Source organism: Ruditapes philippinarum, unplaced genomic scaffold (genome assembly GCF_026571515.1).
Source record: "Ruditapes philippinarum isolate M1 unplaced genomic scaffold, ASM2657151v2 ctg5157_1_1_1_1, whole genome shotgun sequence".
NCBI classification, from domain to species: domain Eukaryota; kingdom Metazoa; phylum Mollusca; class Bivalvia; order Venerida; family Veneridae; genus Ruditapes; species Ruditapes philippinarum.
Genome location: NW_026867305.1, coordinates 44492 through 60969, shown reverse-complemented (window position 1 = coordinate 60969; position 16478 = coordinate 44492). Strand labels below are relative to the sequence as shown.

Here is a 16478-nt window from a genome sequence, read left to right as displayed (position 1 = left end):
TTTCTAACACCACGCACTTGTATCCGTTAAATAAAAGCCTGATGTCTGTAATATTAAAACTGCTTAGTTTAAAATGTGTACAATTTCAAAAATCAATTTTACTCAACAATGAAGTAAATATCGATATTGAATTCCATGAACGCGTAAATCCAATAGTTACAGTAAATATTTACGTTTAACCTTTAGAAAAGTTTAGATCATTACAGTGGATGATTTAAAACCTGTGACACAATATTGAGCATAACTTAAGGTAAGGTGATTTTATTTTTGTTTCTCTATATATTTAAATTATGCATATATTGCTCTTTTTAAAGTATTATGGTAAAAATACTGTTGACATATTTAGGTTTATGAAATTTCAACACATAATTGACAAGGACTTTTTTAACAATGTTTTAAACATAAAAACATATAAATAGCAGTTTTATACATCAATGATGATTGCACAAAATTAATAATTTTTATTCCATAATTTTTGGTTTTGTGATGTCTGTTTGTATGTCAGTCTGTCTGCACACAACATTTACATTGAACACAGCATGTTTTATGTATAGGCTTATCGTATTGATTTGTTTATAAAATATTGTTTGTTTTCCCTCCCACTACCTAACCAGAATAATAACTGCTGCCTTAAAGTTTAATTGCCAATACGATACCCTTTTTATTCAAATCCATGTAATGAAAACACACAGAAAATAATTATATGCAATAAAAAAGAATGTTGTGGATAAATAGAGGATATTACTTTAGTTTAGTTTCAGTGTAAGATCGGAATATATTTCACCAAATGAGCACCAAAACATATATTTCACAAGTGGCGCACTAAACATAACTAAACAAATTTTCTTTTCATTATATGCAAAGAAACGTTTGAAAAGACATTTTAACCTAATGCTCAATGAAAAGCATGCCAAATAATAATACAACGTGACGTCATTTACCAGTACTGTGCATGCTGGTGTTTCACTGAAACAACGTTAGGGGCTTAAATTCAAAACAGTGAAATTATCAGTTTCATATTTCACTGATATATTTCTATAAACCACTGGATAGCATGTAATATAATTCTATACTTACCTACCCATCCAGGTCACACCAGGAGAAAGAAACTAACTTTTTTGACTGGTCTAGCATAAATACTAAACCAGGGCTTTTCATTTTGACATACAATACAATAACTTTGGCCCGAAAATGAATGAGGTAAAATATAAAGAATTAAACCAAATATTGTGTATAAAAGTGTATAGTCAATTCAGTTAATAGACCATATAAGATGAAATGAAGTTTTTATTTCTTGTTTTTATTCAATTGTGTAATAAATGAACCTTACATTTGATGCCAAAAGAAATGAAATATTTCTGATAATTTAAAATTATGCAAGTTTCATTTTTGAATTACAATATTCTTGAGTTGATAAGTTATTGGTTGAAAACTGTCTTTACATACAAGTTCAATGTGACTTTGACCTTTGACCCTAAAATCAATAGGGGTTATCTACTGGCCAAAACCAATGCACCTGTGAAGGTAAAGGGCCCTTGAATTGTTGAGATATTGATAAGAAGCGTTTTTACCTATAAGATCAAAGTGAGTTTGACCTCTGACCCCATGACACCAAAAATCCATTGAGGTCACTTTCTGAACAAAAACAATGCATCTGTGAAGTTTGAAGGTCAACGGTCCATGGGTTTTCCAGTTATTGATAGGAAACCGTTTTGATATACAATGTCAATTTGACCTTGACCTTTTACCCTTTGATCCCAAATCAAAAAGGGGTAAACTACTTGTCATGACCAATGCACCTACAAAGTTTGAGGGACAAAGGCCCATGTCTTGTCAAGATGTTGATCGGAAACAGTTTCTACCTACAAGGTCAATATGACCTTGACCGTTGACCACTTGACCCAAAACACGATAGGGGTCATCTACTTGCCAATACCAATGAACCTACAAAGTTTGAGGACCAACAGCTCATGACTTGTCACGTTTTTGATCGGAAACCATTTTAACCTACAAGGTCAATGTGACCTTGACCTTTAACCTCTTGACCCCAAAATAAATAGGTGGTCATCTATTGGCCATGAACAATTATCATACCAAGTTTGAAGTTCCTAGACCTAAGTGCCCTTTAGTGAATGATCGGAAAACGTTTTTACCTACAAGGTCAATGTCACCCCAAATCAATAGGGGTAATCAACTGGTCATGAACAATCATCATACCAAGTTTGAAGTTCATAGGCCTAAACATTCTTCAGTTATTGATCGGTTTCAGATTTTACCTCTGAGGTCTTTGACCCCTTGACCCCAAGATCAATAGGGATCATCTACTTGTCATAAACAATCATCATATCAAGTTTGAAGATCCTAGGATCTAAACCTTCTTAAGTTATTGATCGGAAACTGTTTTTACCTACAATGTCAATGTGACCTTTGACCCATTGACCTTGAAATGAATAGGGGTCATTTACTGGTCATAAACAATCATCATATCAAGTTTGAAGTTCCTAGTCCTAAGCATTCTTTAGTTATTGATCAGAAACCATTTAGTCTACGAACCGATCGAATTGTCTGCTAGAGTATGACATTATTATATACAAAAAGGCAATTTGACAAACATGCAATACAAAGTAATCTATTATAATGCATTTTAGGAAAAACATTGCAGTCTCAGGAAAGAAAGCTTTAAAACAATTATCATCATCTACAACATCCATGGCATCAGATGAAGATCTTCAAATTTACTGCCAGCCTTGTGATGAGGAAGGACCTAGACTCCCTGCCCATGGTTACTGCACTGACTGCAAGGAACACCTTTGCCACACATGCTTTACAGCCCATAAAATAAATAGGCTTTCAAAACTTCATACACTTCAGAACGCTACTAATATGCCTAAAGTTTTGCAGCAGCCCTCAACATCCATACACACAGGTCAGTCTGATGTCCTAACCACATCATGTGTTAAACATCCACAAGAAATGATCAAGTTCTACTGCAATGACCATACAGAATTTCTTTGCAGTGTTTGTATTACCCTTGAACATCAAGTTACTTCCTGCAAAGTCAACTATATACCAGACAGTTCTGGTGATATTATAGACAGCAAAGAATATCAAGTTATCTTGAATGCAGTAAATACCACTTCTAACAAATTTCAACAGATGGTAGAAGATATCAAGAACATGACATATAAATCAAATAGCTCCCTCAAAGATGCATTCGTTGACATTAAAAAGTTTCGGCAAGAAATCAACCAAAGACTAGATGAACTTGAGAGACAGGCTGAAGATGCAGCTGAAGTCATAGAACATTATAACAACAAACATCTGAAAGCAGTAGAAGAAATTTGTGAAGTTATAACCAAATCTTTGAAGATATCAGCAGACAAAATCAAACAACTGAACACATCACAACAGGCCAACAAACTTTTCATGGAACTTAAACTTGCAGAGAAAACAATACAGAATGTGGAGGGAATAGCACAACAATTTTTATCGTATGATATCAAGGAACACAAGTTTCAATCATCTGATAGAATATTAAATGTGTTTAAAAAAAAGAAGTCACTGGGTACACTGAAAACTTTTAATAAAGACTGTCAACCTAAACAGATAAAGTCTAGACAGTCTTCATATGAGGGAGAAATCTGTGTGAAGACATCAAAATATAGTTTGGATTGTTATATAACAGGAATGACTCTTCTGACTCCTGATCTTCTTATCATCACTGACTACAGAAACAAAGCTGTAAAGATGGTGGATACCAGCAGTAAATCTGTGTATGATCAACTACAACTAGATGCTGAACCATGGGATATCACCAGAGTAACCAGTACTGAACTTGTTGTCTCACTTCCAGACATACAAACAATACAATTTATAACAATCTCATCAAACAAACTCATAAAGAAGCACACTGTGAAGGTTGATGGAGACTGTCGTGGTATTAGCTGTTACCAAGATAAACTTGTTGTGGCATACTGGAATCCTGCAAAACTTCAGATACTTGATATGAATGGTACCATACTGACAACAATTGATGGGATTTTCAGTTATCCATCCGGTGTCATCAGTAACAGAAGTTCTATCTATGTATCTGACATGAAGGCAGTGACAAGATTAAACTGGCAAGGTGATGTGATAGGTAGTTATAGTGGTGTGAGATACCCTAGTGGAATGTCACTGTCAGATGATGGTACTGTCTTTGTGTGTGATACTGGGAGAACTGTTATAGAAGAAATATCAGGAGACTGTTCAACAGGAAAGGTGGTGCTGCTGGATCAAAGGCAAAGAATTAAATCAAACGCTGTATGTTGGTGTGAAAAAACAAAGAAGCTGTATTACACCTGTCATGCACAAGACAACTTCCTTCACATGTATAAACTGTCGTAGAACAATACAATTTTAACTGTATTATCAAAATAAGTTAATACCTAATTCACTGCATATGTTTGTTCTTTTTCGTACATTAAAGTGGATAGATCTATAATAGGTACATTTTTCATTAGTGTTTTAACAAGAACTGTCAGAGGACAGTAACGCTCGACTATTCGAAAAGTTGTCACATGGGTGTTTCACTAAGTATAATAATGCTTACCTATATGAATACATAAAATTGTCCGAAAAGGTACAAACCCTTCAGTTATTATGAAGATACCAGCTTATAAACAAAAATTTACCTAGAATTTCTTCGTCTTAGATAATCACAGAGAAAAAGAGTGTAAAGTTTCAATCCCCCTTAGTTAAGATACCGTTTCCCCTTCCCCGACAAAAGGGGTTGCCTGCATTAGTTTCGTTTTAATTCTGCAAATATTTCGGGGTTTAAAAAATTAAATTGAAAAAAAATAGGAAGGGATCTTTTTGGAAAAATTGCTTTAAAACTTTGCTTGGGGGAAAAAGTGTTGTTAATGTTCTGAGTAGTATTCATGGCATTAAACATTAATATGATGAATAATAATATTTTGTTATAGAACATTTTTATTATCTGCAATATAAATATGTATGTATTATCGGATCATATGTCTTACACCTGCCAACAAGATCCACATATGATTCTAATGTGGTTTGTTGAAATATCTGATACTAAACACTATCAATATAATTATTTTTTGTATTTCAGACCAAACATTATAGACCGATTCACTTTAAGTCATAAAAAATAAAAATTGGTTTTGATATAAAAACATATAACAAATTTAGGAAAATATTTTTAATGGAAGAACTGCTTAAAAATGTTTAAAAGCTTATTTGATTTGGTAACATATACTTTAATAAATGTTAAGGATAAATTATCTGAGGAAATCTTATGCTGAAGCATTTAATATAGTGATTAAAATGCCTGTCAAGAGTATGAACATTGGTAATTTTTACAATCAAAAGATCATCAGGGGTTGCCCAAAAGTATTACTTTTAAAAATTTTTTTGGGAAGATAATGTAAAATGCCTTTTTGGAAATTTTTAAATTAAGGCTTTAATGGAAAAAAAGTGGGACAAAGTTCTTTAATTTTTGAAAAATTTACATTATTTCGTGGCCCACTAATATTTTTGGTTATTAAAAAAAAAAACATTATTTTTTTGTCCCCAATATTTATAGCTTGAACTCAAAATTTGTTTTTGCTTCTCAGGTGATTCTTTTGATCCAACAGAAACCAGTGATTTCATTAGAACCATTAAATTCTTTGTATAGTTTGTTTTTTTAAACCCATTTGGTTTTTAAAACCATTTTTTTCCCCATATCAATTAGTGACTTCAAAAGCAACCATAATGCACTTGTCTCTTTATTGCAACCAGTGAATTTCCTAAACAACTATTGATCATTTATTTCGATAGCAACTCTTTACTTTACATATCAACAAGTTACTTTCAAAAACAGCAATTAATTGTTGCAATGGCAACAATTGACTATTATACAAAACCGTTGATTTTCCATAGCAATCACTGGTGTTCCATTATAGCTACATTTAGTTCCATTGACGTTTTCATGCAATAACTGACTTCTATAGGAACAACTGCTTTTCCATTGCAACCAGATACTTTTATAGCAAAAACTGACTTTTCACAGATACTAGTGACTTCCCAGAAGCCATGAATGTTCAACTTCAATCAGAGACTTGTAAAGCAACCATTGACTTTCCATAGCAACAAGAGACATTTCATAGCAACTATTGACTGGATACCTTCCTTGCAATCATAGTTATCAATGTAATGGACCCCTCCTGCTTTCCTTTTTAAAAAAACTGTTTTTTTTTTATTTAAAAGGTGTTGATAAACAAAAAAGCTTTAAATTTTCTAAACCCTTAAAAATATAGAGGTTTTTAAAAAACTGTAAATTTTTATGTATGAAATCTATTTCTTGGGTGAGGCTTAAAAAAATAAAAACATAGGGAGTCTTGCATACAGTATTGCCTATTTCTATACTGCTGAAAGTGCTTGTGTCATAGCTATTTATACATACCTGACCCAGATGAGAGCATGGTATCACCGTATAGATCTAATGCTAGATAGGAATACGGTATACCAAACACCAGTATAATAGCACCAATCAGTATTACTAGCTTCAACAAACATGACATCACGTCAACAGCTAACTGACACGATTCCTGAAATAATATATGACATCATTGTACTTTCCTTTACTACATCACATTAATTTTGTATATCAAATGTTGTAAAATCATTCTTTTCTCATTTTGCATTGTATATAATAGGCTGGTGGCCTTATTATCAAGTATATATGCTGCTGATGTTGTTGTTATTTGTTCTTCAAGTAAATCATCATGATGTATTTCTTTTTATCACATACCCGTGCTGTATTTGTGACTCCGTAAATATAGTGTTGCACGACAAGCATATATTTTGACGTGACGTCATTTGCGTTTTATAAAAATAGCTTTAAGATGCGCAAAATGTTAGCGTTATACTATAGGCGGGTCAATGAAAAAAAGGTTCGTTTTCACTTCAAACGGTCTTTACTTTTGGTATATGAAAGGTCTTTACTTTTGGTATATGATAAAAAGAATATTAAATTCGTGTAAGTTCCTTATTGAAATCGTTAAATAAAATAATATTATCCGTGCCAGAGGCTCGCATAATGTAATTTTATTCAACTTATTCAATAAATTCAGTATTGAACCTACACTAATTCAATATTCTCTATTACCAATGTTTGGTATGAAAGGCATGTGACACATTTATTTTCATTATTATTGTGGATGACTTCAGGCTTCAGAAAATCCTTTGATTATGATTTAAATCCTTTATGATAGAAACGACTTACAGTGTTAAACATACTATACAACAGAGTCAGATTGGAGATCAAAATAGCTAAATATTAACCAAACTTTAACATCCATTACACAGTATCAACAATTGAGATAGTTCATAAATCAAAATAATCTTCTGTACATTAATAAATCACCTGTTTTTGTTTACTGACTTGTTCCCCTCTTACTAAGAGCTGTGAGAAAAACAGGTAACCACTTTCTTCTATGGGTTGGAATATAAAACGTGCAGCCATGGATCCAAGATTGTTCACTATATCATATATACCTACAATATAAACAATCAGAATTTTATTACAAATTACTGCAACTATAATTTTGTTATCAAATTCTAATCTATTGGGGTCCTTCATGAACAACAAAAATAATGTAAATAATTATGGTTAAACGAATAGTCCAATTTTCTCTAAGCTAAAAATGAAAACAATCCAGCTGATATTTGGTTTGGTCATGAGATTTAGCAGTATATTGAACATATTCTTCATTCAAAACATAACATTAATTAAAGTAGTACAAACAATGTAGTCAATGTTCTGCAGTAGTATTGGAATCAATGATTTTTTTTATAAATATACATGTAATTTACACTAAAGCACAGGAAAGAGATAATTTGAATGGCTTCCGTATGGCACTAAACATGTCTTTTGCAATTTACTTGTTTTACCCAAAAAGTAGTGCAAGTCAATGTGGCACAAAACCACTGACGTTCCATAAGCAAATTACAGGTTGCTTTATTTCTGTATATTAATATACATTGGTTCAGCTATATTAGCTTTATCATAGGTAGATACCTATAAATTTTGCATAACAGATATATTGTCATTGTGGTAAAATAATATTTTAATTTTAGCAAACAAACAAACCTTGATCTGCAAAACTTAAAACTCGAAATATAGTCATAACATACTTTTCACCTGAAATAAAATTTAAAAGAAAATTCAGTGTCATAATCAACTAAATGTGTCATTAAATCGACTCCGCTTATGACGAACTCAATGGGACATTTAAATATCGTTCGTTATATCCGAAGTTTGCTAAAAGCGAAGTAGCAACAACTTGCTGACTTGTTTGGGTGGAAAGATTTGCCGTGTCACTAGTTACAGGTATAATCAGTATTTAACGGCAGCGGTAATTTAATGCGGGTCATTTTATTGAACAATATATTATGTACATAAAATTATGTACATGTATTTAGACATGTAGTACACGTCTATAAAGTGCTTACCATTTGTATTTTTACTATTTAATTCTTATTGTTTGGTTAATATTGCAAACAAAAAATCGGTTATTTATCGGGTATTTACAGCAATTTATCAACTGAGGGTGCGAAATATAAATTTTCCGTAACAAGTAGGAAATAATTTTGTAAGAACATTTTATCAAAATCTTTATTCCTACATGTGCAATCACTCGACTGAATAATTATCGGATAGCGGTATTCATGTACTGATCTTAATCGAGAGCATCCCGATATTTCAATTATAACAGTTTGTTTTAACCGAGGATATTTACATGTTTTTCTTCGTTTGGGAGTTGAAAAAAAGTTGTTCGCTATAGCCGAAAAATCGTTTTAAGCAAGTAAGTACTAAGCGATTTGATTAATATAAAATAAAGAAGGAATCGGCCGGGGATGTCAGATTTAGTTCGCTATTACCGATAATTTGTTATAAGCGAGTTCGTTATAAGTGGAGTCGACTGTCTGTTATTCAAATTCTTTTTTTAAATTATTGCCATATATCAGTTCTGAATTTGAAGATCAAAGACATAAATTATAAAATAAGAATCCAATGATATATGAAGTTCTATGTTATACTAATGGATAACCAATATCACTATGCCTTTCTTTTTTTTATACTTAAAATTTCAATGACAGCACCAGTCCATGTATCCATGTAGGAGCCTAGAGGACAACAGGGGAAATTAGAGGTGCTTTTGAATGTTTTGTCTGCTAGATGTCCCTGAATTGCCAGATTAATTGTTGGGTGAATTGGCAGTAATTAAAGCATTTGATTTTCGTTTAAGAAATGTTGTTAAAAAAGTGACAACTTTTTCGGCGTGGTGCCCCATCAAAATGATACATCAGGGGGTTGCCAGAAGGGGGATGTGCCCCTCATCTGTTTAGGGGATTTGAAGGGGCGGCAGTCCCCCTCATCGCCAAGAGAAAATGCACTTGTGAAAGGCTAAAAATGACCCCAGGTCGATCATAAGGTAATGTGTAACCAACGCTGAAAAGCCTTTGACTCTATCTCATTCCATTGAGAAGTTCAGCACTTTGAAATCAATTTTGATGGAAAAAACCACTGCAAATTAGTGATTTTTGGCAATTTTGAGATGTCCCCTCGTTGCCATGGTAACAGGAAATTTAAGACTGAGCATGTTGTTACAAAGGCGATGGTCCAGTCATCATTTGTGCCAAGTTTGATTAGTATTGAAGCATTTTTCATAGTTCTTTAGCAGTTTGAACTTGAAACAGGAGGCTTTTCAATGAAAACGGCCATTTTTACACAATATGCTCATGAGGGAAAGGGTTTTGAGAAAAATTAAAAATGCTACAAAACAACAATTTTTCTTCAAAATTATATCATGTATATGTCAGGCCATGTTTTAACATGGAAAACGCGATTTTTGGTAATTTCAGGTATTTTTATCATTTTTTTTGTTTAGAAATGCAGTATTAAGTCAAACAACTTTTGCACAGATTTACTGTAACCTGCCTCCCAGTCATAATCAGTATTAACAGCATATTCAGTAGATGTTATAATTTTAGTGTTTTTTTTCAAATTTGTATTTTTTCCCAAAAAAATTATATCTACAATTAAATTTGTTTCTATATAACAGTTAGTAGAAATATGTCATCATATCATTTAAGACTTATTAATTAAGTTACCATTCAGTCAAAAAAGTAATATTTCAGGGCTGGACCTAAGATATTGTTTTCATTAACTGTTTTCAACTTTCTTTTATATGTAAATTATTATACATTTATAATTGCTTAAAATATAATATAATATAATGATGTTAATTTACATATCATATACAATATATACAAGAATAAAACTTGCTAATGCTCGCGGCTTCTCATACAAAATAGATGTAAATGTGTCTGCAATTTGTGATATAACAATAATATTACCAGCGGCGTTGAAAATAATATTTCATAGAAAACAATCAAGAAATGATAAGTTTAATTGCAAAGATTCATGGAAACCTAAACCTAAACATTGTCATTCAGATCCATGTAGTCTTGATGTCTTGTGACTTATGATGTCCCAGTGTTGTATTACTTGTGCATGCTTGCAAGTATTGATCTTGTTCTTCATGTTTTATGTCATTCAGAACAGAACACCTTGCCGATTGACCATACTTAATAATGATCAAAGTATGTCAAATATGGTCGAAAAGTTTCAAATATATCAAAAACATTTAACGTATTTTATCTGGTTGAAAATCACTGTTAGCAATGTTATAAAACAGGCGTGAAATGGTGTTATAATGCAGACAGTAATTGGAGAGTGTCAACCGAAATTACGAGCATACTCTTTTAAACTTTGTAGCACCTCTAATTTAACAAAGTTTTTGCAATAAGACTTTAAAGAACTTTTTGGCAGAGATTTTTCTAGGATTGATTTTGATGACCCCCACATTTTTTTTCTGTCCAAATTAGAAAAAGACTTCGTTAACTGGAAGGATAATGATAAAACCAAGACACAGCTTTGAATAATAAAGAATCTATTTAATAAGATATTTAATTTTAAGCTTTTTTATCTTTTGAAAAATGCAAAATATCCAAGGGCAGAAATCAAAGAGATTCCGGACACAGCAAATGCCAGAGTTTTCTTTCCAAATGTGAACTGACAAGCGTTGTTACTTAGATTCTGTGTAATGTCGTCATCCATTTGCCCTGTGGAATCTTTCTCGCGAATGATTTCATTTCCTGAAATATATGTGACATTGTTTACATATCAATATTGAATGTAATGTAAAATATGTTCAATATCATAAACAAAAAATAAATTCAATTAAAAGGTTAAGTAACAAGTATTTTGCTTAGAAGAGTGCGTAGAGAAATTCAACAGAAAATCAATATCATATAAGGCATACGTTTTGTTTTTACAATATGAAATTTGGCTCCTCCCTGTAGGGAGCTAATTTTTTAAGAGTAACGAAATAAAGAATAGAAAACTTTATCTGCAAAAAGGCTTTATGACCAAGACATTTAAATAGTACCTGAAATATCGTTGTTCTCTGTTACGCGTGGAGCGTTGCTGCTGTCCTTTGTAGCACGTGTAACATCGTCCTTCTCCTTTGTAGCACCTGCAACGTCGTTCTTGTCCTTTGTAGCGTATGCAACGTCGTTCTTGTCCTTTGTAGCGTATGCAACGTCGTCCTTGTCCTTTGTAGAACATTTGAGGTTGTTGTTTTCATTTGCGCTTGAAATATTATCATTGATCACTGCAACACTTGGGACGGTAGCACGTAGTGCGTTGTTATTTTCTGTTAATACTGGAGGGATGGTGTCGTTCTCTTGGCCACTATGAACGGAATTTGTTATCTTAACAGCAAAGTAATCATTGCTTATGTACTTTGTAGCACCTGGAGATTTGTTGGTCTTCTGTGCAGCACAAGGAGTGTGAGTGTTGCTTTTTGTTACATGTGTTGGGATATCCGGGCTGATATCTGCTCCAGTTTTGATAATATCTGAAAAATTGTTATCGATTTAAATGTCAAACTAAGAACAATCACTTAGGAAATTCAATATATCAACAAGTGGGATAAAAATTTAATTCCAACTTTATTTATAGCGCTTTATAAAGTTAATTTAAAGTATTTTAAAGAAATTAAAGGCAATCACTGCGCCTTTACTACCAATATGCACTTCATTTTACAAATAAAAGTTCTCTATATCTCTAAATATCTTGAAAGAATTGTCACAACTTTAGATTGTCTTATATAATATAAACTATATACAATGTATTTCAGTATGGAATCCCTTTATTACCCACCCTCTTATCACTAAGATACATCTGTAGTTGTTAATATAAGAAGAAAAAACAACATACCGTCTGTTTTGACTGTGGCAGGTACCATTCTTTTACAATGTATCAGCCCAATGTTTCGTGGCGGCACGTATTTTGGAGGGTTTTTGATTTTTGGTACGACAAAGCCTACTTTATCTGCACGTGGAATATTGAGACTTGGCACGTGAAATGTTTCCTTCCTGCCTACAGATGGCGCTGGGCAATTATGTTCAGGGTATACTGCAATGATTTAACATGTACATGTACTAATCATTAGCATAAAAGTTAAAGGATTGTGTGAAATTAAGTAAAATAATTATAATAATAATTGAGTGAAATACATGTATGGAATATATTTTTACCCAATATGATATCCACGAGCCGGAACAGGGAATGAAATACAACATATATAATTTAGTTTCATCATGATAAGCATCCATACTGCACGAAATACGAAAAAAAAAACTTTAAATTTAATTTTACCTGTAGTTATTTACGAAAAAAATCCCATTTGCTACACAGTTGAAATTGTACATATCTAAATAATTTCTTATAATGAAATGAATTATAGCTGAAGCTACTAACTGTCACAGAAAAAAAAATTAACAGATCATCATCAGAATGGACACAACTTTTGATATCAAAGAAGGGACTGAAATGTTTAATATAATACATGTATTTAAAATGATTAATGAATGACAAAATGGTTTGTTTAATTCGATCATCGAAAGACAGGTAAAACTGTACCTTCTTTTCCAGCAAATGCTGTTTTGTTGTATGTATGTTCCACCATTATTGGATGCTGACCAATATATATCGTATGAGGCGTTGTCGATTCAATATCAACCACCTTTCCTGTACATGATCTAACAACTAAAAACTTGTAATTCACGAAACTGTCCTTGGGAAGCCTTAAATATAAAACATGACAATGGTTTTGAAACTTTTATTGACAGGTTATTATCTGGAGCTGAATGTCAAATGAAGATGCTTTGTCTAAGCAACCCAGGGAGCCACGATTCTAAGACCTGATCGCTAGTTTTATAACAATGAGGTATTATTGAACAATCTTTCAATAATTTTGGTATTTAGAAATTTTTTAGAAACCATTTTGGTATCTACAAAAATCTCGAATGACTACCCTGATGTGTTGTAAAGGAAAAATACTGTTATTTTGAATGAAACGAAGAGCTGTTCTGCGATTTGTGACGGTTAGAAAATAAATAACATTTTTTTGGCTTTTAGACATATTTGTTATAAAACCTACCACAAGTCTTTCTCCCAAACGTTACGCCCAATAGGTTTGCATCTTGGAGCAATTTCGGGGTTATCATTGCCAAGTTGAATGCCCGGATCGACCACGGCTACAAAGTAGTCATTTGCCCCACCCGGATAACATTCTAGAGACTTGAACACCCCAAGTTGTACTTTCACCTTATCATTTCTTGTTGATGTCATCTGTGAATATATAATATACAATGTCAAGATGTGCTGACTACAATAATATTATATTGTTGTCATTTACTATAAACTTTCCTAAATCATTGTAGTATGAAAGGTATATGGTAACTTTTACAAAGCAAATAAACTTATTAATTTAAGCAATCCGGCTGACTGGACTAAATAGTCCGTGGACTGGATTGGAACTGACTGATGTTACACGCCCGTTAGAAATTTGGAAATGTTCAGTTCAGGGTATTTCATTCAATTCAAACAAATATCAATATATGAAATGCACAAACTGAGACTAATTTCTCCGGTTATATTATAGTATTTACCCGTATTTTGGTTTTATACATGTATAGTTTCATTTGAATTAATATCTAACGTCATTGGCTAACAATATTAGGTATGGTTCTTTCTTATTTTAGCCAAGAACTGCAATTAATGTAAATTCTTGTAATTCAAAATATTGTTAACTTAGTGTAACACATATATATTTACAAAATATTACATTATCCTTACCTTTAAGCATGAAAGTCTTCTAAAACATTTAAATATGTTGACTGAAAGAAAACTCGTCTGTATAGCTCACGCTTTGTTAGCTTGTAATAAACGTTAATCATATGGAAACAACGTAACGTTAATGACGCAGCGACGTAAATGTTTATGACGTCACCAATATTAACCGGATCTAACCCGAGCCGCCATTTTATATAGACCCGCTGGAATTTTACACGAGTCAAGGGACATGATATAGGGAAGCCTGTGACGAGATTAATATCATTTCTAAGAGTTAAATGTATGTCTATATGAAATGATAACGAATTTTTATCACGTATTATAATACTGCACGTTTGTAACGTCGCTTTTCATTGGATAATCGTGACGTTTATATAGTTTTATATACACGGCTGCTGTCGGTTTTTATGTAAATCTCGCTATATTCTTCTAAAAAATGATGCTTGCTGTATTATAAATTCGTTACAAATATTTCTGACAGGTTATATGGCCGTATTTATAGCGGCTCGGGTTATATTAACAAACAACAGTTTATATAGGGCCATATAACCTATCAAAAATCTTTATAACTAATAATATAAGGCCAGAAAACTGCTAAAAACGGCAAAATCTCCGTTAAACTTCATATCATATGAAATATGTGTAATATGAAGAAATACTCATTGGCTATACTTTTACATTAAACGATATCATATGATAATCTTTCTTTCAAAAAATATGATACCTTTTTTGCATTTGTACAAAAAAATTGGAAATTTTCATTTAAAGTTACAGCACACAGTACAAGTCGAAAGAGTGGCATTTCACAACAGATGACTAAACTGGGAACAAATGGATTACAATGTTGGTTGGCGATGTATACATACGTGTGAAATCGTAAATAAATGTTATCTGGTGCTTTTACATAGCCTAGGGTGACCGTTAAGGAAGCGGATAAGTTGTAATATATAATGGCATTTGTATGGTGGCTGATTTACGCCATGTCGTATTTTCGCTTCTTCGCCTCAAAATGCGAAAACGAGAAAACACGAAGGGACGACAAAGTTGGACTTTGTCGTGTTTTCGCTTTTTCGCATTTTCGAGGCAACAAAGCGAAAATACGACAGAAGGCGAGCGAAAATACGACACATAAAATCTGTCGTATATTCGCATTCCATCTGTCGTATTTTCGCTTTTTCGCGTTCAAAATACAAAATGCGAAAACACAAAGAGCCGACGTATCACTTTGTCGTCTCTTCGCATTTTCGCCTTTTCGCATAATTACATTTTCGCATTGTTACATTTTCGCTTTTTCGCATTGTTACATTTTCGCGTTGTTATATTTTCGCATTTTCGCGTTACATTATACCATGTTGTCAGGCGTTCCTCGGGTCTTTAAAACAAAGATCTCTTGATGGTAATTCTGTCTTCCCCATATTGCACGAATATCAGTAAAAGGAGAACAATAAAAATTTATAGAAAAAATGAATACAACATATCTTATATAGGACTATTAAATAATGAATTGATGTCTCCATGCGCATGTACAACCGAAAATGCGAAAATATAACAATGCGAAAATGTAACAATACGAAAAAGCGAAATGCAACAATGCGAAAATGTAACAATGCGAAAAAGCGAAAATGTAACAATGCGAAAATGTAACTATGCGAAAAGGCGAAAATGATACTTTGTCGTCTCTTTGTGTTTTCGCATTTTTGTATTTTGAATTTTGTATTTTGAACGCGAAAAAGCGAACATACGACAAATGGAATGCGAAAATACGACAGATTTTAAGTGTCGTATTTTCGCCCTCCTTCTGTCTTTTTTTCGCTTTGTTGCCTCGAAAACTTTGTCGTGCCTTCGTGTTTTCGCTTTTTCGCATTTTGAGGCGAAGAAGCGAAAATACGACATGGCGTAAATCAGCCACCATATCAAACAAAGTTGTTTCGTCAACCCGTCATTTCGTCAACTGAATTTAAATTGTTAACTTTTTTAATCATTATGAGTAACAATTTTAGCGGTCAAGAAGTGAAGATAGAGATAGAGGGTATGGGTAAGAGCATCGGACTAATCCGTCGTGGGTTCGAATCCAATTAACTTTGAGATTTTCTTTGGACTTCCACAACCGTGTGATTACTTATTAGGTAACCAACGATGCAATCAGCTAGCGTAAAAAATGGGATATCTTTAAATATCATTTGGTTTAACAGGTCACTGAATAAGAGGCAGATAGTTTATTTTA

At 32.7% G+C, this 16478-nt stretch overlaps 3 protein-coding genes across 3 annotated transcripts in view; 1 reads left to right on the top strand and 2 right to left on the bottom strand.

The window, feature by feature from the left end:
* The window catches only part of LOC132735639 (uncharacterized), a 29399-nt gene extending 15014 nt beyond the window's left edge, over positions 1 to 14385 (bottom strand). The window contains exons 1-3 of the mRNA XM_060722616.1: positions 14258 to 14385; positions 13560 to 13750; positions 13040 to 13203 (exon numbers count right to left, since the gene is read on the bottom strand). Of these exons, the coding sequence (XP_060578599.1) occupies positions 13040 to 13203; positions 13560 to 13750 (355 nt within the window). The 5' untranslated portion in view covers positions 14258 to 14385. The remainder of the gene's footprint in view (positions 1 to 13039; positions 13204 to 13559; positions 13751 to 14257) is intronic.
* Positions 174 to 4683, top strand: LOC132735634 (uncharacterized). The gene is made up of 2 exons (XM_060722610.1): positions 174 to 250; positions 2649 to 4683. Exon 2 carries the CDS (start codon positions 2710 to 2712, stop codon positions 4384 to 4386), a length of 1677 nt encoding a protein of 558 aa, XP_060578593.1. The 5' UTR covers positions 174 to 250; positions 2649 to 2709; the 3' UTR covers positions 4387 to 4683.
* Positions 6378 to 8324, bottom strand: LOC132735628 (protein RFT1 homolog). The gene is made up of 3 exons (XM_060722603.1): positions 8138 to 8324; positions 7412 to 7542; positions 6378 to 6593 (listed from the first exon to the last, which is right to left on the bottom strand). The coding sequence occupies exons 1-3, from the start codon at positions 8220 to 8222 to the stop codon at positions 6435 to 6437; spliced, it is 375 nt and encodes a 124-aa protein (XP_060578586.1). The 5' UTR covers positions 8223 to 8324; the 3' UTR covers positions 6378 to 6434.
* Positions 14386 to 16478: the final 2093 nt, after the last annotated feature.

Excerpts from the sequence above, each read along its gene's own strand:
- LOC132735634 (XM_060722610.1), top strand. The coding sequence starts at position 2,710 with ATGGCATCAGATGAAGATCTTCAAATTTACTGCCAGCCTTGTGATGAG.
- LOC132735628 (XM_060722603.1), bottom strand. The coding sequence starts at position 8,222 with ATGACACTGAATTTTCTTTTAAATTTTATTTCAGGTGAAAAGTATGTT. Across the intron at positions 7,543-8,137 it reads TTTAAGTTTTGCAGATCAAG|GTATATATGATATAGTGAAC; the intron begins GTTTGTTTGTTT and ends TTTATATTGTAG. Across the intron at positions 6,594-7,411 it reads AAGTCAGTAAACAAAAACAG|GAATCGTGTCAGTTAGCTGT; the intron begins GTGATTTATTAA and ends ATATTATTTCAG.